This window comes from Lepisosteus platostomus, chromosome 14, assembly GCF_059453375.1.
Source record: "Lepisosteus platostomus isolate fLepPlt1 chromosome 14, fLepPlt1.hap1, whole genome shotgun sequence".
NCBI lineage: Eukaryota > Metazoa > Chordata > Actinopteri > Semionotiformes > Lepisosteidae > Lepisosteus > Lepisosteus platostomus.
Genome location: NC_142624.1, coordinates 29,934,814 through 29,956,684, shown reverse-complemented (window position 1 = coordinate 29,956,684; position 21,871 = coordinate 29,934,814). Strand labels below are relative to the sequence as shown.

Here is a 21,871-nt window from a genome sequence, read left to right as displayed (position 1 = left end):
GGAAGATGGATGCAGCCAAATACAGGACCATTCTGGATGAAAACCTGTTGGAGTCTGCAAAAGACCTGAAACTGGGATGGAGATTTATCTTCCAACAAGACAATGATCCCAAACATACAGCAAAATCTACAAAGGAATGGTTCACAAATAAACGTATCCAGGTGTTTGAATGGCCAAGTCAAAGTCCAGACCTGAATCCAATCGAGAATCTGTGGAAAGAGCTGAAAACTGCTGTTCACAAACGCTCTCCATCCAACCTCACTGAGCTCGAGCTGTTTTGCAAGGAAGAATGGGCAAGAATTTCAGTCTCTCGATGTGCAAAACTGATAGAGACATACCCCAAGCGACTTGCAGCTGTAATCGCAGCAAAAGGTGGCTCTACAAAATATTAACGCAAGGGGGCCGAATAATTTTGCACGCCCCACTTTTCACTTTTTTATTAGTTAAAAAAGTTTCAAAAATCCAATAGATTTCGTTCCACTTCACAATTGTGTCCCACTTGTTGGTGATTCTTCACATAAAATAAAAAATTTATATCTTTATGTTTGAAGCCTGAAATGTGGCAAAAGGTTGAAAAGTTCAAGGGGGCCGAATACTTTCGCAAGGCACTGTATTTTCTAGTCTAATCATTATTGCTCAGTATTATGAAAAATGTTAGATCTTTAATTTACAAGTGCAAGAGAATTGTACAGTATATTCATATTAAAGTGTTTAATATGTTACTGATAATAAAACATGTTCCCTATACCTTACCTAGTTCAGTTACTAAAACTCTTTGAGTTGGTAATGACAGATTTTTCCACTTGAAGAAATACATCTCAAGAGAGAAGTTAATTGATTTGTTTTTTTTTAATGTTGTTCTGTTTTTTTCCCCAAAAGCATTCAGCTTTCAAAACACTTAAAAATGCATATTTTGTATATTTTCGGCAATTTCAAGTTGTATGTACTTATAGTGTGAGAAAGTGGCATGACAGTTCATTCTTCTCTACAGTCTCCGGTTTGCTACTTATTCATTTGCCTAAGCAGAGAAAAGCCGATTCTGAGTTCATGGAAGGAGAAAAAACAGTGCTCAATTGAAAGATGGAAATCTAGAATTCTTTTGATAATGATTCTGGCACACTTTGCCTTTCTTTTCAATTCTAAACGTTTTGTGAAGTTTCAGTTGAACAAAGAGTTCTGGTATATTTAATTTTGGGTCTAAATTGTCTGTATAAGCTTTTGGGAATTAATTGTGTCAAATGAGGTCTAAGTAGTGGTTTTGTCTAGAAAAGCAGGGATTAGGCATTTGGCAGTCTGTTACTCATTCAGTGTTTCATTTTGTGGCTTACAAATGCAAGGATTAATCATAGATGTTTAGCTTTAATATCACTCTAGCATTGTCTTATTCTAAAATCGCTTTTCCTACCTTGTTAAAATGAAACACCTGATTAAGTTTAATTTAGAAATGCTAAGAAGGAATTTCATAAGTGAATTAAATAGAAGTTTTTCACTTTCATTTGCCAAGGTTTATGAATGTTTAAACTAATGGAGTACTAACACTGTTAATCAAATGGTATTGTTGATTAATGCAAATACTTTTTATTATCTGTATATCATTATGTGTTGTAGTTCCTAGAACTACATCAGCTTTTCTTGTTCGACACTGTGTAACATCTCAGTCTATTTACTTGGAATTTTACAAATAAATCTTTACAACACATTTTTTTGTTTTTTACCTTTTGCAAAGGAAAAAGCTCTAGCAACTATGATTAGTAACCTTTCTAATTACACCTGTCAAATTAAATTCATATAATTGGTCTGTAAGTTCAATCCACCTGCAAGTCACCTATTACACACTCACTTTTAGATGCTCTTAAATAATTCTGATTTTACCTAATACAAACATACCATCAAGTAGTAAATGTAGATTTTTTTATTATTGGCTTGTGTTGTGAACTGAAATGTTGAATTATTCGAGACCAAATTTCATTTTATCTTTGTGCTCTCATCAGGCCTGAATTTGCTTTCTTTTCTGGTTTATTAAATAGAACACCTTTACAGTATCTTTAACAAGGTACTGTTGAGCAATAAGTATGTCAAGCAGCTTTTGTTTTTGAATTTAGAAGATCAGACACATGTTATCTCAAAACAGTACTTGCTACTTGTAAGCTTTAAAAAGACATTAGTAAAAATAACCAATAGGAGCACACTTCAGTTTTTGTTTGCATTTTGTAAAGGATCAGCTGCTCCCACGATATTGTAATGCATACGGCCAACAGAGCCGGCTTACCAGAGCGGTGATGTCACCGCCCTTCCCTGTAATAGCAGGACTACAGGGGGCTGTAGAGAGATCTCTCTTTAGCTCAACAAGCTGGGTCCCTGTTGAGTGACGCGGGAGTCCCGGGTTCGAGCCCCCGACGGTGCGGGGCCAACCTGATGCGGCAAGGGCGCCCGTCTGAATCCCGAAGCGTTACAATATTGTCTTTAATATATAATTGTGCAAGCACCCTGATAGGCATACAATGAAAGGACTTTGTTCATTTACTGGTTCACTGTAGCTAAGATAAAAGGAAGATGTCTTGCTGACAGGCAGATATGAAAGTTCCCATTAGGCTGTTGATTAAGAGTTTGTGGGCCATTTAACATTATCATAGAATGACTTGTCATAGTTCCAGAAATAGCTACAGTTATTGAAAGCATTAAAGCTTTATATGCAGTTCCATACCTCATGAAATTACCAGCTTACTGAGCTCTTAAACTATTATTTTCCTCAGTGCTGTCAGTCTTAATAGTTGTATAAATGTCTTTGTACTCCAAGGGTTAATCCTACAGAAATGACGGCTTCCAGAATGTTGCTTTCTATAACATGTAGAGATCACAGTAGTAGATAATAACTGGAACTGATATATAATGCTGCATTTACATCTAAATTGTAGGTTTGATTTTGGTTATGATTCAGTGGAGATCCTCTACCCTGTTAATTATTTTCTCAATACAATTGTAAAAAAAAATAATTCATATGTTAAAGAAAATTGCAGTAGTTTTTAATTTATTTGATTGGCATAATCTTAATGAACAAATTTTGAGAAAAAAGAATTACTGCATTGCATTATGTATGGGTTGTGTAGGGCTTATAATGTATAGGAGTTATATATTTGAATAAATGATTAGCATAAAAATGGAAAATTAATGTCTGTAGAAAGAATACACTTTGCCATTGAGGCTCTGTTTAACTGTGGTAAAAAATGCAATTGACCACCTGATAAGAATACAATAGAATAATATCTATATATTATTATATCATATATATATATTATATTATATATATTATATCATATACAACATGAGTAGAACAGAAATGAACATTTTTCAGTGTGCACAGAATGGCCATATACTGTACATGTACATATATTTGACAATGCCTTGCTCTTTGAAAATCCATTATGTAGACTTTCTTTTGTAAAAACTCAAGCACCTTACCCATTATTCCTTTTATCCCTGATGTTTACTTGACATCTCCACATTACACGTAATTAAAACTGCTTTTGAACTCTAATGTTTTCACAGCTGTTTAGTGACACACAGTGTCCTAGTATTGAGATGTCAAACAGTTAAGCACCATTTGCATACAGGTGTAATAATTAAAATGCTCAAGAAAAGTTGTATTAAATCTTTATAACCTTAGTTATTTACTTTATTATTGACATGTGGCTAAAACTTTAGTATAAGTATCACAAATGTAAACTGGCATATACTGTACATTAAAATTCTAGATCTTAATAGCTTTCTTTGTGATCCTACTTATTATTTGCAAATGTACTTTTTCTTCCGTGTATATATATTAATAGAATCCTACTGGTAAAATGAATTTAAATTCTTTTATAATTCCAATGCAATACGTTTGTCCTGCACAATTTAAATTGCTTTGTTCTAGGCCGGGGCTGAAATTCAAATCAGCACATACAGTACTGAATATTGTATTTTTCTTAGATATTGTAGTCATTCATATTGTACCTACCTGCTAGAGACCCAGTCTGTAGCGGTTATATAATATTTGCTCCCATTATATTTTGCAAAGCAGGCTTTGTTGCCCTCTGTAAATGTAAAGTTATCAGGTATACTTTTATGAAGCTTTTCAATTAAATAGTGTCTCATCAATCTTTACATATTTTTATCATCAGTTGTCTTCCATCCTTCACATTTCACTTCCTTCACCTCCACTGTGATCACCAATCTCCTCTATTACATTTGACAATCCATATTCCAGAATAGACGTGCAACTTCATCAGAAGGCAAAAATGTAATACCCTCTGTCTTCATAAGAACCGATTTCTCTCTTTTCATAAGGAGAACTGATTTCTCTGTCTTCATAAGGAGAACTGATTTCTCTGTCTCCCTAAGGAGACATGAAGGTCTCCTCGAAGGTGAAGGTGATATCTTATATCCTGTCTGATTTAATTGGTTTATTATATTATATATACTAGTAATTTCTTATTTTTCAAGTGAACGACAAATAAAAATAGGATTTTATGTTCTGGAATAGTTTGGGGAATTGTTTTGGGGAATTGGCATGGCTCATTTCATGTGACAAAGCATACTGTATACTATAAAACTGAAATATACTGTGAAATATTCCACTATCAAAAGTATGTCTGGAAGGGATACAAGCTAAATGTATTAATCCGCATCACTGTATAATCAATCTAACTCTAACAATTATAACCATTTAAATCCCACAGTGAGTTATTTTTTTAAATTATCCGGCTTGATGGCACTAATCCTTTCACCAACCATTTCTCATAAAGATACAGATTTTCAGTACAGGTGTGCCTACAACAGGTAGTAAAATACTTTACACGTATTCTCTTCTGTGCTAGTGATCTGTGCTAGTACCAGATTCTTCTAGCAGCTGAGCATGGTGCAGGAAATTTTAAGACGATTGTAATAGAAAAAGACATGAAAGAAGAAGTCTTCTCCTTTTTATTTATCTGCTAAATGGTGCAGAGTGACTAACTGCCTTGACAAGCATTCCACTCGTTCCACTGAAAGCAGAACTAGTGGCTTTTTGCATATCGGATGCAAAAAGCCACTAGACCCCAAAACAAAATTTTTAAAAAACGTTGCTCAGGCTGGAGCCAAGCTGTTTTTTTGGGAGGATCCTAATTAATCAACTCCTGCTGCATTGCTGAGCATTCTGGTAATTAATTACAATGTAAGAAAGATATCCCATGAGGGCATAGATCTACTGCATACAGTACATGTGTATACAAATTGTACATAATGTATGCACTTACTACATTTACTGTATACACATGTGCAAACACACATGCCTCTTAACCTCTGAGGTTCCCGATGTTTTTGAAAAGGTACGTCCTTATGTTGTACTAATGACAATAAATTAAAACCGAAGGATGGTTAAATCAGAGTAGAAAATACATGCTTATGGTTAAAATATTACTCATTCTTAATGTACACAGTAGTAAGTGGAAAACATGTGGCAGCACAAAATTGATTTTACCTGTCAGTTTCAGCTTTGTGCAACTTTATATATAAGAAAACCGGGATACTGTTAATACCTCAGATTGGGTAGAAAAACTAGCTATTCGATTGGTAATACTGCATGTAATGAAAAAAAAATCACAATATAATTTAATGAACAAACATCTTGAGTGCACTATTTCACCTTTATGTGGCTTTCTTTGGGGGCTGCCATATGCAGAATTATTTTTATTTTAGGTTTAATCGTAAGTGCGATTTATTTTCATTTATTTTTCTCTTTTGTTTATAGGGAATCACAAGCAGTTTTGATCTGATTGTGATGCTAAAATGTATTTCAGTAATGCATTGTAGTTCCCAAATGTTTTTCAGCATACTGTGTATGTTTATGAAATACAGTACCATTAGTCCAGTACTGCAGCTGACACAATCATGGGGCACAGGGGTTCCATCGTTGCTGTTTATTATTTTAGGTGTACCTTGGTAGGCTCGGATAGGAGTACCACTGAGGTGATAAGGAACATACTGTACAGTATGGGCATCTAGACAAACAGGAGGTGGACATGGTGGTGCTGCCTCGCAGAATAAGGGCCCTGTGTACAATTCCAGGCATAGGGTGCTATCTGTGTGTAGTTTGTATATTTTCCCTGTGTTCATGCAGGTTTCCTCCATGTGTTGTGGTGCTACTGGTAGGTGAATTGGCTTCTGTGAAAAAAGGCCCTGGTCAGTCTGTATCTGTGTGAGCCCTGTGATAGAATGGGGTCCTATTCATGGTGTGCCTGTTGCTTGCAGAGATACAGTAGGCTCCAGGTCCCCCAGAAACGGAGCAGTTAGAATAAAGCAGTTAGAAAATGGGTGGATTACAAACAGGATAAAAAATGTATGGCTCACTGGTTCATAGTTTAAAAGTGCATGGCAATAATGTGATTTGCATGCTTGCTGAGTTTAAATTTTTAATAATGTGGGCAATTCCTCCTTACTAGACAAATGTCAGCTGACAATTAGTTGAGGTTGTACTTTGGTTGTTATGGTAATAAAAATGTAAGTTAGAGTAAAAGGTAGTCAGTTTAATGAAAAATATTATTTGGAATGATCACTAAAAGGGGTCTGTTACTGCAGCAAGGCACAACTTCTTTCTAGATGCTTAAAAATATTTCATATTTATGGACATTAATAGATAACATAATTTTAAATATAGTCATGCAAACAATCTGTGCACATCTTGTGCAAAGAAGAAATACTTTATAATTGTAGTGAAAAATATTCATACTTTCCAAAATGTCAAAGAGGAGACTTTAATAAAAATGTCTAAAAAGATTGTACAGTAATACAGTATGTAGATTATAATCTCCACAAAGATGACTTTTATGAAAAAGCTTAGTCTTAATTTATGGCACATGAAAACAAGTCTAAAGGTACTGTGTAGCTAAAGAATGGAAAATAATATTTGGAATTATCCAAATATTATTAGGCTATAATGATTATGTAATGTTTGGGATGGAACATGAAATGCCCTATATGTTAAATTGCACTTAGTTACAGTGGAAGAAGATCACATTATTGTTCTCTTTTTGCTTCTTATGTGTGTTGCAGATACAGTAGCTAAATGAGTACAATTTCAGAGAGCATGCTTTCGATTTTCAAAAACATTCATATTACGGATGCTGAAATATCAGTTCATGCATTTGTTAGGAAATAGTTTTATCCTTACATGTTTTCATTATAGTATGTTATTCAACTCAAATAAATAGCTACTAAGGACAATGGTTCTTTATAAAGAAACCTTAATAAATTAAAATTAAAATTGCTTGAAGTCTGAAAGGATATTTTTTTTAAAATCCATGGATATTTGTTTGGAAATGAAATAATGAAGATGCTTTTTCAGCTGTTTTTCTTTCCCTTCCATTAATGCTGTTTAGAAAGTTTTACAGTATTAACAGAATTATGGTATTAAAAAAAAACTTTAAAGGTTTCTCAGTCAAGCATTGGTTTTAGATGTGGTATACAAATTGCACTACTGATTATAGTCTGTTTACTAAGTACCAAAAGCCATCTTTTCATTAATGGAATGGAATTGGCAACCTGTTCATTCATTTTGCATTTCTCTTATTAGGAATCTGGGATAAAGCTGCTAATTTACAATGATTTAGAAAACTTTCAGCATCTTACCAAGAGACAGCTAAGTAAAGCAGTTATATTGTGTTACCTTATTTTCCCCAAAAAATATTCATGTTTGCCAGATACATGTCCAACCAAGGTTTCAAACCAAGGATAGATTATGCACAGTAGGTTGATTCTTTTTTGTCAAAATTAATTAAACCTAAATGGGTGCTTGAAATGATGTTATGCATTAGCATGCATTTGCAAAAAGTACAGGCTTATTTAACATTTTACTTGGTGTTGATTAAATGAGAGCATCCTTTCTGAACAATCTGTTACACAATATGAATTCAATTGTAATAATTGCGTCTGCTTTACCCGTGGAAAACAGTTGTCAGATGTAGGTTAATTTACCATGACTTTGAGGAGCATAGCTTAAAAACCATTATCTATACCCAATGACACTTTCCAGTGAAACTGGCTATAACTGTAGTAGAGATAACATTAGTGGCTACACTTGTGCTGAAATAATGAAAGATGCAAATGTGCTGTAAAGAGATTGAGATCCGTGAGTACAAGAAACATACTGTAATTCAGAGCAATGCAACCTGGGTTTTACAAACATTTGATCTACAGTCCAAAAGCCCAGAAATGTAATAAGATGCATTGACACACTGTACTGTATATACTGTATATTTTCACAAACAATAGTGCTACAGGTATATGCTTCATACTGTAAATGCAGAAAAAAACAGTATGAAACAAGGTTTGATATATTTATGCAAATCCCAGACATACAGTATTTGGAAAACATATTGTGTACATTTAGTGAAGAAGTATCACTGCATTGTTTGTATTGCTTTAAATTACAGTTTTTCCAGTTCTCCTTTTTTGCACTTTTTCACTTTTCAAATTTGAAAATGGGGTTGTTTTGAAATACATCACATCTCTCTCTAGCTGTATAACATTGCTCAAATATCTTTTTCTTTAGGTTAGACACCCTTTATAAATCACAATAACATTATGATTTATGGCAAGTTATTAATGTGGTGATTGCAACAAAATTAAAATTAAAATTGGTATAATCCTTGTAAATATTGGAGGTGAATTTAGTGTATGATCCATGCCAGCATTCAGTAAAGTGTTTCAGTATGTCTGTGCCTCTACATACAGTATGTATAGAGTCTGCTCTAGTCTTCTGTTTAAGCTTTCAGAGTTACTGTATAATGAAATAGTCATATTTGTGTGGAATTATTATAGGCTACTCTGGGGAACTGCCTTTATAAACCAGTTAAAAAGAATCTTGAACTCAGAGTCACAAATGCTGGAAAATAAGGTGTTCCTATTTTAATTTTATAATGATAATAAAACATAAGATAGTTGTTATTTACAGTGCCATCCACTTTAAAATGCAAGACTCAAGCAAAAGTGCATAATTAATTACGCAAATGTACAATAGGCAACGTTGCACAAATTGCTGACAGTAATTTTCACAACAATGTTAACATGCAGGAGCACAAGTTCTTACTTATGTTTCCAGGCTGGTCCTGTACTTGCAGGCCAGCGCAAATTATGTTACATTGTCCTCGTGTAGAGATGATACCATCATTTTTTATTTCCACACTCCCCTGGGTTGTCAAGCTGATAAATGTTTTACCCACTGTTTGTCTGCAGGAAATAGTGCAGAAACTAAGTAGCTCAGTAATTGATTTTGCTAGGAATCTATCAATGGTCTCCAGAGACATAAGGCATAATCTCCTAACAGGTAGAATTCCTGTATAACGTAGGTTTTACATTGTAAATTTAGTCAATACCATGAAGATTCATAGTTGTTTTGTTTTAAATTATGTGCTTTTGATAGTCTACTTTTTAACAGCAAAAGATACTGAACTGTAAAACACTATGTAGTGTTCTGCAATTTGATTTTTGATTATTCATCCACTAAATATTAGCATTAGCATTTGATAGTAAATTCTGTATATAGTTAGCATTTAAATTATTTGTTTAAACATTTGATGTCATCTGAAAGCTTTTGTATAGAAATGTGTTACCTTTGATGGAAACATGTATTGCAACTGTGTGTGATTGTCTGCAACTTTGAAGAATGAGTTTATTATGATTTAGTCATTTTTCTTCGGTGGCGACAGCATAAAAGGGAAAAGTTGTATCGTAGATTGAAAAAAGGTAACTTGATAAGGTCATGGTTTGAAGGAAAGTAACACAATTAGCCAAAAGAGATAAGACCTCTGTTCCTCTGCTCATAGTCACAGAAGAAACCTTAATCAAGTGGATTAACAAAGGCCTTCTTGAGAACGTGCGAAAAACACAGTGAGGACGTTAGTGGCTTCCAACTATTATTATTTTCTTGAAGTATTAAAAACAATGAGACTAAGAGACAGTGAGCTATTTTTGTGCTTACTACCCATTTGTTAATTCTATATTTTTTATTTTATGTTCAAAACAGCTATAAAAGATATACATCATCAATAAAAATCCATATTTCTTATAATCGGTATTGCCAAGAGAATTATGTCAAGAGTAAAATGTGATCATTTTAAAATTTAAAATGTGATTTAGCCATGTTGGGTGGTCAAAATGCGCAAGTAAGATACAAATGGAGAACACAATTATCAGCACAAGAAACAAGACAAATTAATAAAAGGAAATTAATGCATCACATCATTCTGGGATATATTTCTGCAATAGCTGTTTCACATATCCCTTGTTTTTGTGTTCCAAAATACTTGATGAGGGATACTTTTTAAAATAGTGGTATTCTCTTAATTTCAGTTTTATTGTCATAAATTTAAAAGCTCAATGATCTGTCTTGTTTAACAAAAGACATCTGCAGCATACTGTACATATAACATTGTACTTTTGTAAAGAGAGATTTTTATTTTATTTACCTTTTATTTACTGTACCTAAATAAATGCAATCCTGTGCTGAGTCCATGACAAAACCCACACCATTCTCGTATGACAAAGAATCTCGCGTAGATTAATAATCTTTCTGTGTTCTTAACTGTTTCTTTTGTTTCAGCTGTCATATCAAGAACCCACGAGGGCCCTGGAGAAATGGGGAAACCAGTTGTTATACCCAAGGAGGACCAAGAAAAAATGAAGGAGCTTTTTAAAATCAACCAGTTTAACCTCATGGCCAGCGATATGATTGCACTCAATAGAAGTCTACCAGATGTGAGGTTGGAAGGGTAAGTCTACCTGCATCTATTCAGAGACGGATAAAGAGCGACAGACACTGTTCACTGGGCTTGTACTGCAAGATACTCAATTGACCTTAAATAATATTGCTTAAAAAGGAGAGAGTACAGAGTTCTGTAAGTTAAAATGACCTTTTTGTACTGTGTATTGGTATCTTTTAGTTCACAGAGACAGCCTTTTTTAGTTAACAGGGCAACATCTATGGTTTACAGCAGTTTGTTATCAATCATCTGTATTTCTGTGCTGACAGTCTTGGGTAGTTCCAGACTGAAAAAGAAATTGAACGGAGGGATTTTCTGTGGATCTCAGGCTGCCCCCTTAGGGTTTTAAGGGGAAACCTGAAAACAATGCATTTCCTTGAATTGTAGAAGTTGACTGAGAGGAATCATATACAACTGTATATATATCCAGTGCTATTCAAAAGTAATTTATTTCAGGGAAACATAAACTTTTGATTGCCATATTAATACAACTGTATCACAATATTGCAGTTAAAACATACTGTGAAATAGTCATTTTAACACACGCATGTAGCAAAATGTGCAAATACATTACAAAGTTCAATATCATACTTTGGTTAAACACAAACGGACAAAATCAGATTAATGTCTGGACTCTATGTTGACAATTTGAGCATGGCATAATGGAAGATATTGCGTGGTTTCAAAATTTAACACAGCTAGGAATGTATGGCATACATACATGTAATTCTAATGAATGTTATCCATGGGATTATCTGGAGTGATTTTTTTGTATCTGACAAGACAACTGCTCATCACAGATTATGTTAATTTAGTGAAAATGGTTGCTCAGTCTTATGAAAATACTTAGGATCAAAGCTATTTTATAAAGGTATGTGAACACGAGTGACAATATTAGCATAAGTAATAGGCAGGTTATGTAATTCTTTGTGTGAGAATGAAATGATAGGTCTACTAAAGGTTGAATAATGTACTGTAGGATATTCTAAGTTGTAGTATAATAACTTGTTTTTTGTGTGTATTTTCTGCTGTCCTCATTCTGTCATCCTCATGATTTCCCGATTCAAAGATAATTCAGGAGGACTGAACAACATTGGCGTGAGTGCTTACCACTCACAGCTACTCTGAGAAAAAAAAAACAGCAGCTTTAAAGATTCAATTTCCTATTTGTTATTAGTTCAGTTTCATAATTTCATGGAAAGCAGCCAATACCATGATATATTGGCCTGATGCTTGGAAAATGAGATACTGAATACTTCAGAATTTGTGTCGTCCGACACACCTTGAAGTAGGTGCTACAGTACCTTGTTATCTGTCTATGTACTGTATCTGTTGCGTATTTTATCTGTTTTGCAGCTGCAAGACAAAGGTATATCCTGATGACTTGCCCAACACAAGTGTTGTCATAGTGTTTCACAATGAGGCCTGGAGCACCCTCCTTCGAACAGTCCACAGTGTGATAAACAGATCTCCACGACATTTACTGTTAGAGATCCTGCTGGTGGATGATGCTAGTGAAAGAGGTGAGTAGATGTTCATTTGCATGTAGTGGGAATGCTGCAGAGAAAAACTCAGCTACTCTTATTGATGTTTTACTAAAATACAAATTTAAAAAGTCACTTAAACTTTTTCTGTTAGAAAAATGATAATATTAAGCCAAAATATTTTTTCTTTTTTATAACCGAATATATCTAGAATACAGATGTACAGTATTTGATCGTATCGTTCTGTACTCTATCGGGCTGTGTCATTGAGTTTGAACAGGAAATATCATTTGTTTATACAGGATGAACAGTGCACTAAATCTGTTCAGTACTCTGGCTATAAAACGTGAACATCCATTAGGAATGAATAAAAAATATGTGGTCTGTCGTTGATTGCAGATTTCTTAAAGGAGCGATTAGAAAGTTATGTGCACAGTTTGGAAGTGCCTGTAAGAATTTTGAGAATGGAGCAAAGGTCAGGGCTTATTCGCGCCAGGCTCCGAGGGGCGGCAGCCACAAGAGGTCAGGTCATAACTTTCCTGGATGCCCACTGCGAGTGTACAGTGGGCTGGCTGGAACCACTGTTGGCGAGAATTAAGGAAGACAGGTGAGTAATAACATACATTATCAACTGCTACCTTCCGGGAGGTGTTTTAGAATGCCTATGGCCAAGAAAAATTTATACCAGAAATCTTTTGTTCCGAATATTTTTTCCATCTTTCTTTCTATAGGTTTAGTGTTAATATTTTTTTGCAACTTATTTTATTCCTTTATGCGTGCTGTTTTTTTATATTTTATTCGTTTATATTACACTTGTTATATGAGCACCTTGATCATAAATATTCACGAAAATTAGCAATACATATACAGTGCATACCTATTTTTTTGTTAAACGAGTTAACTTCCCCTGTTTATATGAGCTCCTGCGTGTAGTGCAATCTTCCATTTTTATTTTTCACCCTGCTCAGCTGCTGTCTTTTTACCTATTATACTTTTTTTTAATCATAGCTTAAGAAAATGACTAATCCTTTTGTGACATGTATCACAGCATATTCATATTTATTATAATTGCACATTCTCTTTGACTAAAGGTAATTAAACCTTTCAGCGGCTCTCCAAATGTTTTATATTGTGACCTACAGTATTAGATGTACTGTATTTGCATTCTATGGTATTTTCAAATCAATAATCACATGTATAACATTTTTATGCTACTTGTGCTCATTATAAAGAGCAAAATCACAGCTACTCATAGAATCTGTCTGCTCAGCATAAACATGTTTTCATAATTTTTTTTTTAATTCATGAAAAATATTCTTGGGCTATTACCTTTGTAAATGGTTTATTCTGAGAGTATTATGATAAAGTGTTCCTGTTTTTGCCGTGCCAGCAGTTTAGCTTTATGAGAAATTTAAGTTTACAAAGTATTTGGTTTAGTTATGATGGAAAAAAGATTGAGAATGTTGGTGTAAGAATGTTCTTTTGTTTTTTGATTTTTTGGTATTGGACATTAATTGTGATGTAGCCTTAATTCATAAAATATTCTTGTTATATATTCGTATAACAATATTATACTGTTCGAAAAACAATATAAGCCATTTTAGATTGATAAAAGACATTTTTCAGGGTGGCAACGTAGTGGCTGGTAGAGAGCATTGCTGCCTCTCACTCCATGTGTTCAGTCCTGAGTTTGAATAGTCCACTCTGTGTGGACTTTTCATATTCTGCCCTGATTCGTCTGGGGTTTTCCTGGGTATGTTGGTTTCCTCACAACTTCCAAGGACGTGATTGTTTCTAAAGTTTCCTGGTGCATGTGTGCTTTGTAATGGAGTGGCATGCCATCCAAGATGCAGTCCTGACATGAACCCTATGCTTGTGGGGTAGACCCAGGATTGTTGCACCCTCACCAGGGATAAGCTGGTTTCTAAAAATGCATGGATGGATCCTTTTTTCAGAATTAATTTACCGGTTGCTTAGAAGCCTCAATTCACCTTGCACAGTTGTGTGACCCGTCAAACAGTTGAAAAAATAATAAATTATGCTGCTTCGTTGGACTTCTTATCTGGAACTTTTTTCAAGGTGGCTATATAAACTATCATAACAATAATGGATTTGTTATGACAGTGCATCTGAGGAACTGGATTTTTAAACTACAAGGATGTTTTCTCATCAATTACATTTGAAAAATAGAAACTAGTTGAATTTCTAATTTTATTCAACAGGAAAACAGTAGTTTGTCCCATCATTGATGTCATTAGTGATGACACATTTGAATACATGGCTGGATCTGATATGACGTACGGTGGTTTCAATTGGAAGCTGAATTTTCGATGGTACCCTGTTCCACAGAGAGAAATGGACAGACGAAAAGGAGACAGAACTTTACCAGTCAGGCAAGTAGCAAGTGGCATCATGGTTTATAATGTGGATGAGCCATTCTACCGATATTATTTGAAAAACTGTTAAGATGTTTAAACACATTTAAATTCCCAGAGATTACAGAGACAGATGCAAGATATTTACCATAATGAAACTGAATAAGTTGATTCCTGTGTACTGTAGATATTATTGTGAGTATTTTTACATTCCTTTCATCAAGACTAGACGTCTTTGAAGCCTTTCTTACTGGTGTACTAAACAGGCTTCAGTACTGTATATCAATAATTCTGCGGCTTATGTGGCATTAAAAGTACTTAAAAATTTCTCTTTCTCCCAGTAAAATGTAAAGTGGTCTTCAAGGATCTCCTGTTCATGTATAATGCACTGACTGCTACAGATTGTTTTAGGGATTTATTGCATAAGGATAGTCCATCTTTTAATCTGAAATCTGTTGATTCAGGGCTTAGACCAGACTCAATGGGTGATCGGTCTATCTCAAGTTCAGCACAGCTGTGAACTCACTACACAAGACATGACTGTCAGCATTTTCTAAATTTAATCTTTTCATTAAAATTTTAATCTACAGTTAATAAATAATCTTAGTTTATCTCTTGGTTTCATTAAGTCAGTTTTTTTGTGTTCTTTTGTTTTCTGCTTTTTTTGCTGTTGTGTATGTTACGTGTGTTATTGAATGAAGATAATAGTTTTCTCCTTAACAATGTAATAAGATAGTAGTTTTCTTAATAAATCAACCAGGAATGCATTGTTAATTCATCTTCTTAGCGGCCTTTCCAGGTGAGGTGAGAATGGTGCACACTGAACATCGACAGAAAACAGGAAAATAATCTTAAGAGCATGTGTTCATCTCTGAACGCATCTTCTAGTGTGTCAGAAACAGCTTTCAATTTTTTATTAAGGTTTTTATAAAGATTCTTATGATTGTTAAGAAACAGGTGAACTATAAGTGCTTTCATGAATTATTGTACAATGACTTGGTATATAAGCTCTGTGAATAAAATTACTTACAGTATCAGATTTTATTCACACACTAGTATTCTAAAATGTAAATTAACTGAAATTAATGACACAAAAATAAATTAGATGACTAATTAAACATTTTTGCAGCATATTGTATTCTTATACAGTACATTATTCAGCAGGAAGGTTACTAGGCACCCATATGACCAGATTACCGTGAAAGTGTTGATGAACTTCATAACAATGCTTTACAGATACTGTAATTGTATTTGGTAGCTGATAAAATCAAATTTTCAAAAGCCCCACAAATCCCTGAGTTTATCTTCACTGTCATGAAAAATGTGTTTTATGAAAATCTTATTTTACCTGCAATTAAAGTGATTTACCCTTTAAAATGAGTCATTAGAAAAAGAATGCTACATTTATATCAGTCTCCAGTGTAGTCTGCAGTGTCAATTTCCTGCCTTTTTTAAACACGACAGCACCAAATTATACATACTAAATTTGCTGACAAGTCATGCCTGAATCTTTGTGTAGGATGTAAAATTGTATTATACATACTGTATATACAGTATATTGCATTTTTTACCGTTATGTTGCCCGATTCATATTTTGTAATAAGTTAATCTGACATTAATACTGGGATTTGAATAAACTTTTTTGGCAAGTGATGTAAACTAATTAAAATAAATGGGAAAAAAAGTATTCAAATCAAACTTCAAATAAATGGCTACCATTTCCTGATATTAGTGTTTTAGCGTTATTCAGTTTCAGCTTATATTGCATGTATGAAGTGTAATGCATTTTTTTTATTTTTAGACTTTCAAAGTACTTTTACTATTTCCTTTCATGTAGGACCCCTACAATGGCTGGTGGGCTATTCTCAATTGACAGAGATTATTTTGAAGAAATTGGAACATACGATCCAGGAATGGATATTTGGGGTGGAGAGAACTTAGAAATGTCTTTCAGGGTAACTACAGCTTATTGCTTTAATGCCCGTTGAAGGTAGAACTGCTGGAACAAATTAATTCAAAAAGTAACACAGTGAAATTTAGCTCGAAGAAAGGCAGTTTTCAGTTGTTCCCTGAATGTCATGGGCATTTCCAAGGGATATTTTTTCCATACCAGAAGTAAAGATTTTGGTTTACCAAGTCTGTTTAAGTAATTTCGAAGGCTTGTCATGATATAGAAACACATGGCAAATTTTGATTAAAAACTTAAAAATAAATTTCAGCTTCTCATCAGAATTACAGTACACGAATGTCCTATACCCTTTCTTCTTTTTGTTTGATTGTTATCTTTTTAAATTTATTCTCAGAGAGTCCACTAAATAGCTTTATTTAAATATTGTGTCTGGAAATTCTTTAAGGCTAAATGAAATAATTGACTTGGGATATTCCATTAATGTTTCACAGTTTCTGTTCATGAGATTAATTTTTGAATATACTGTAATTGGTATCTTTTCTCTAGATTTGGCAGTGTGGAGGATCTTTGGAAATTGTTACTTGTTCACATGTGGGACATGTATTCCGCAAAGCAACCCCATACAGTTTCCCTGGAGGCACTGGCCAAGTCATCAACAAAAACAACAGAAGGCTTGCGGAAGTCTGGATGGATGAATTTAAAGATTTTTTCTACATCATATCACCAGGTACACTTACAAATTTGCCTCCATCTAGCTGCAAAATGTAATTAAGGGTATATTATACATTAAACAAAAATCAGTTAATTTTGCTTCAGGATTTTTCACATGTAAAGATTGCAAAAAAAGTAACAATGCAGATCTCTATGATGGATTGTCATCTTCACTGAAAGTGCCAATTTGAGATGATCCTAAATGTGTTGATTTTGAGAAGCTCTTAAAAAACGTGAGAAAGCTCTATACAGTGCTTTCTGATCTGTAGCCTGAACCTGGAATAATTTTTCTGTATTATTTTGAATCTACTGAAATGCATTTTTTAAGTGTTTTGTAAGAACTTGGTTACTGCAGCAATAGAGTTGATAAATTATGGTGTTAAATACAAAAATAAGGAGATAAGTGACTTTAGTGACTTTGGGAGAAATAGAGTTACAGGTATTTGTAGATAACCCTGATTCTGCAGAGCCCCAGTTCATTTTTTTTAGGTTAAGGAACCCTGTACTTTAAGAAGTCCAATTTGCACAAGATCATAGTAGAATTTAGTCAGGATGCTGTAAAATTAGGTATTAGAGATCATTTGGGACCATAATCTGAGTACTCCTCAGCTCTTCAGGACTGGAGTTGATTATTTGAATAAGGTATTACACAAGGTGTCAGACATAGGAGACAAAAACAAGAAAAGGAGCAAAACAAGGAAAAAAGGAACTGTCATCTGTATGACAGGTGTGGAACAAAAGAGGAAGGACAAAAAGATAAGGGACTGGAATTTGTTTATACTGGAACTATATCTTCTGATTCACCCAACGTCTGTCGAACCAGCCTTCTTGCCTATGTTACAGATTTCCCTTTTTTACCTCTGTCAGTTCTTCATTTCATCTGTTCTCTCTCAATCTATTCCCTGTCAATCCTGACATAATAGCTCCATATCTGTGCTGTTCCCTCTGTGCCCCTGTTCCTTCCTATATCTGTATACCAGTAGATCAGTGTTATCTCTGCTCCTTTGTCTCCAAACTGAATTCTACCCTCAGCTGTATACAGTTAACTTCTACAGGTTAATTACCTAGGCAACCAAGATCTTGTGTCAACACCAGCTTATTACCTCTTATAACTGCTCAGCCTGTAGGAGGAATGCTGAAAACGCACACCTAGCCATGGTTAATTAAGGTGAGAAGAAGCATTTACAGTTACTTAAAGGGAATTTATAAATAAATGGCTAAATGTTGGCCTTCAATGTCACAATGCTGATAGCTGTGCAAGTACAGAACATGCTCTGTGGAGGTGGCCCAGAAATTCAGGAATGTTGGTTAGAATGTTATGTTCTAGGAGATTTATTCCCTACTTCAGGTCTCCACCCAGGATGCCTGCTGGATCCTGACTGCTTTAATTTGGAAGAAAACTGATAGTGAGGGACTACAAATGTGAACCTTCTTTTGATGAGTGGTTTTTACATCTTGGCAAAATAGCTCCTTATGAAAAACTCTAATACAGGTTAATTAGTAATGTTTACAAATACCAGATATGGGTTAAGCACCTGTATTATATTATTCAATTCTGACAATGCAATCTGTATGCAGACCAAGTGGTACTCAAACTTCAAATTGAAAAGTCTATTTTAAAAAATGAAACAAAGAGTGAAATGGTGACATGCCACTAGAAAGTTAAAAGAAATGCATCGTCCCCCAATTTTCCTTTTCGCCTCTTTCCTGGAGTTTTACTTCTGTTTTTATTCTTACCTTTTCCCTTTCTTCACCATTGTCTATTAAATGTGCACTTGTTTTTGTCTGTCAATGTACTGTACAAGAAGTGTCTGCAACCAAGTGTAAGCTGGTCCTACAGAGATGTTGTGTAGGTAAAAAGTTTTCATCATAATTTCATCACAAAAACGAATGGTATAGCTGGAATGTATTTTAAAATTCATACAATGTTTCTCAATTGTATGTTTTCAGTACTTTGTAAATAAGGAATAAGACATTGTTTTTTAAAATATACTCTTGGAATGTGCTGCCTTCTCAAGTACTTGCAACCCTAAAGAAGGCTATGCAACAGTGTCCAGTCAAGCATGTTCTGGAGTCACATTTTAAAATTTATTCAAGGTATCATATAAGAGGGCAATTTGAACAAAGTGAAGAATTGGACAGCAGAAAAGTGGCATTTTATAGCTGTCCTCTTGCCCTTCAAATTCACTCAGGTGCCAATAGTCTCGTGTAAGTGGTTGATACCCACGCATAAGTGGGCATTAGTCACACATAAATGGGCCGTAGTCTCATATCAGCTCATATCCTCAGTTCAAATTCACATTGGTAATGGCTGAATGCTTCTACTATATTTCTGTGGATTTCTGGACTGCTCTAAGGATGATTTATCATCAGTATACGGGAGTGTTCAAGTAAAGAGAGGGAAAAAAATGGAAGTATTTCCCTGTTCTCCAAACTTGGCCATTGACTGTTAATTTTTTCAGAAGCATATTTGCACATTCTCATTGCAGGCTTTCATGTAACCATTCAACTTGAAGCTGCAAAACTTTGAATACCAATATACAGTATATGTACCACTTGTTTACAGTACTTATAATAACATCTCCTACAACTTAGAAGGATTACTTTAAGGAAAGCTTAGATAATGTTTAACAGACAGATAAAAAGAAGAAATGGGATTTTTAAAAAGGCTGTAATGGAAAAGAGTGAAGTGCTACAGTATTATTATACTTTTTGTACATTAATAGTAAACTGTGTTCTGTGTGAAGTATGATGTGCTTTCTTTTTGACTTTCCTTGTTACTTGATCTATTTTGACTTATTTCTTTGTTACTTGACCTATACTATATGAGCTACATTGCATGTGCCTTTTAGATTTTTTAAGTGATTTGGTTTTCTTTAAGCAGCTCTAATTATCTTAGTCACATGCTGGTCTCACTGAGAATTTGGGTATCCTTGAAACAACATGGAAGCTGAGTACTGATTATTTTTGTTTGTTGTGTTCATGTTTTCAGTCTGTGCTTGGCAGCAAAATGTCATAAAATTCATCCGTAAGATTGGTGTCACTTGTGAAATCGCCATATTGCTACGAGTAATTTCTGTTATGAATCCACTGATAAGACACAAGTGTAATCATACAGTCTTTCGGTGCCAGAGTGTTAAAGCAAAAGAGCATAGTTGATAAGATTTTGTTCTCTTACAAAAGATGCTGACAGCAACTGTAATTGTGTGAAAGAATCCAACCCTTAAATGTACGCCAGGACCTTTGCAGCTAAACTAGTCCAAACAAATCTTGAGAACAAGAAATAGGCCTACTAAGTTAAAAACAGCAAGCTTAAGATGAACATACATACTTAGAATAAATTAGAATAACTATAAGATTTAGTATTTTTTATTTCATATTACAGTGTACAATATTATATGTATATTCAAACAAATGTACATACATATTTCCTAAGACCTTTATGGGAAGTCCCATTTCAAAGTGATTAGAATTAATTAAATTATAATAGAACAGAACTCGGAACAAATACAGAGAAAGAACTTAAGAGGTTATTTTGAAACTATTTCTTTGGAATTATTACACCATAATTTCCTGGCATAAGATGCACATTTTATGTTAAGTTAGTAAATACATAGGCCCATTATTTCACAATTTCATTTGACAGAACTTAGTCACATTTCTTTGATCAGATTGCTGTTTTTTTTTCCTTTTTCTCATGCTAAGTATTTGGTCAGTATCTGTTTCATTCTGAGAACTCAAAGTCAGATTCGTACTGTTGACAAAAGACTAAATTAATTGAGGCAAGTGAGCAATCTTTATTGAATTGCAAAAAAATGAAATTTCTACTGGCTGAATGCCATGTAAATTTAAAACAAATATCAGTGACAGGAACGTGAAATAAGAGAAAAGGGAAATAGTCAATTAAAGAAGATATTTTGCTGTTATTATGAGCATTTTTGCATTTGCTGTTTTCCTTGTGCTTTATGCATTAAAATGTGATTGTGTACCAGGGATAACACATGTGCATCATGCAGTGATTGTCACGGACGTCCAAAGGGACTAACCGTGGGGAGCAGGAGAGCGGAAAAAGACCCATGTGCGTAGCGGCGAGACGGGAAAAAGGCCCGGGCTCATAGTGCAAAGAGTTCAGGAATGGCGTATAGAAACCTATGCCCTCAGGGAGCGGACGTGGGGCGCCCTGGTGCTAGGCGGGTCTCAGGACATCCGAACGTCAATGCTGAGTGAGGACAGAGTGCAAGACCCTGAAATATATAGCCCAAGGGAAAGAGAGGGACAGGAAGGACAGCAGACTGGAAACTAGGGACAGGACAGAGAAGGAGCGCCTTCTGGCTGCAGAGGGCGTGACAGTTCCCCCCCCCTTCATGGGCGGCTCTCGACGCCCATACAAATAAATAAGCTGCACAGCACTGGGGGGAGGAAAAACCTCATTTAACTGAAAGGAAACCTCCGGGAATCCACGGCTGAGAGCTACCCCTTCCTCCGGGGTATAAACCTTTATTGGGTGGAGGAAGGGGGGGTAGAGTAGAGCTCCGGAGACTAAAAACAAAAAAAGTACACAAGCACAAACACAACAGACAAAAACCTGGGAAAGACCAGGGAGTCAAACCACACAAA

General features: G+C 34.6%; 1 protein-coding gene across 4 annotated transcripts in view; it reads left to right on the top strand.

The window, feature by feature from the left end:
* Positions 1 to 21,871, top strand: part of galnt13 (polypeptide N-acetylgalactosaminyltransferase 13) — a 57,751-nt gene that overhangs the window by 9,449 nt on the left and 26,431 nt on the right. For all 4 annotated transcript variants that reach the window (XM_088605554.1, XM_088605553.1, XM_088605550.1 and 1 more), the window contains exons 3-8: positions 10,616 to 10,784; positions 12,132 to 12,298; positions 12,659 to 12,866; positions 14,482 to 14,652; positions 16,472 to 16,589; positions 17,090 to 17,270. In XM_088605554.1, coding sequence (XP_088461680.1) covers positions 10,616 to 10,784; positions 12,132 to 12,298; positions 12,659 to 12,866; positions 14,482 to 14,652; positions 16,472 to 16,589; positions 17,090 to 17,270 — 1,014 coding nt within the window. The remainder of the gene's footprint in view (positions 1 to 10,615; positions 10,785 to 12,131; positions 12,299 to 12,658; positions 12,867 to 14,481; positions 14,653 to 16,471; positions 16,590 to 17,089; positions 17,271 to 21,871) is intronic.